Genomic DNA, 1228 nt, shown 5'->3' on the forward strand with positions numbered 1-1228 from the left:
ATATATATATATATATATATACATATACATATATGTATGCTGTATGTATGTATATATACACACACATATGTATGTATAACTCTCTATCTATCTATATTCATTTATATACATGTACATGCGTATGTCGGCCACTGAACTAACAGCAATTGGGAATTTGATGTTCTCCGTTAATGATATTACAAAGTGTTTCACTTTTCCAAGAAATAAAGACATTTGTTGTACATACATCTTCTTTATATTGGGAAGGAATAAGAAAGCGCCATCCTCAATCATTTGTATTTGGTTTCTGCTCAAATTTCTGAAAGAAAGAGACAAAGTTAAGATGAAATACGTAAAAACCAATAAATCAATTTTTTTTCCTGTTAAATACTTTCTAAATTTCCCTTTAGTCAACACTGACATAATAAACACTCAGATTCATTGTACAGTTCTTTACTTCTCTGTATGGTTGCCATGTTGGTGTAATTTGCACAGGAATAGGTTCAATGAACGTAGGTTAAATATGCTGAATCAAGAAGAAATATTCTGTGATACCGCAAAAACAAATTCATTTATATACATGCACATGCGTATGTCGGTCACTGAACTAACAGCAACTGGGAATTTGATGTTCTCTGTTTATGATATTACAAAGATGGGAAAATGATAAATATTCAGAAAGATACAATCAGAGATTAAGAAAGTAAAATAGAATAAAAGAAAATATAATCATTATATAGTTATGCACTCAATCAAAATACTCACGTACCTTCAAACACAATATCCCACACATAATCAGAGAAAATGTGATTTATAAAGGGCAAAGTGAGTGTGAAGAAAGGAAGATTGGAAGATGATAAATATTCAGAAGAAAGATACAATCAGAGAATTAATATCAGAAAGAGATAGCTAACTTACAAATCCTCTAAACTATAAAGATTTTGGAAAGTCTCTTGTGTTATACTCGACATTTTATTATTGGATAGGTCTCTGTAAGATAAAAAAGAGAAATGATTAGTATGCACGAGATTTGGGGTGAAATATTAATTATAGAGTTTAATCAATGAGATGCAGAAAGAAAAATCAGAGAGATAAATGTGAAATAATTAGATGATGTTCATGATGGCTAATGATTATGATGATAATTAAGATGCAACTTTATTTTATATACTTTTGACCTAGGTGCCTTATGTTAAAACTTCCCCTGCTCCATTATATACTGGTCGGCTAGTAGAGAACCCCCCCCCCC

At 30.6% G+C, this 1228-nt stretch overlaps 2 protein-coding genes across 8 annotated transcripts in view; both read right to left on the reverse strand.

Moving 5' to 3' along the window:
* LOC106873850 (adhesion G-protein coupled receptor G6) overlaps positions 1–1228 on the reverse strand; it is an 82527-nt gene that overhangs the window by 52946 nt on the left and 28353 nt on the right. The window lies entirely within an intron of this gene.
* The window catches only part of LOC128251244 (decorin-like), an 18045-nt gene that overhangs the window by 4865 nt on the left and 11952 nt on the right, over positions 1–1228 (reverse strand). For all 5 annotated transcript variants that reach the window (XM_052977977.1, XM_052977975.1, XM_052977976.1 and 2 more), the window contains exons 9-10: positions 898–969; positions 227–298 (exon numbers count right to left, since the gene is read on the reverse strand). In XM_052977977.1, the coding sequence (XP_052833937.1) occupies positions 227–298; positions 898–969 (144 nt within the window). The remainder of the gene's footprint in view (positions 1–226; positions 299–897; positions 970–1228) is intronic.

This window comes from Octopus bimaculoides, chromosome 29 (assembly GCF_001194135.2).
Source record: "Octopus bimaculoides isolate UCB-OBI-ISO-001 chromosome 29, ASM119413v2, whole genome shotgun sequence".
Classification (NCBI taxonomy): Eukaryota; Metazoa; Mollusca; class Cephalopoda; order Octopoda; family Octopodidae; genus Octopus; species Octopus bimaculoides.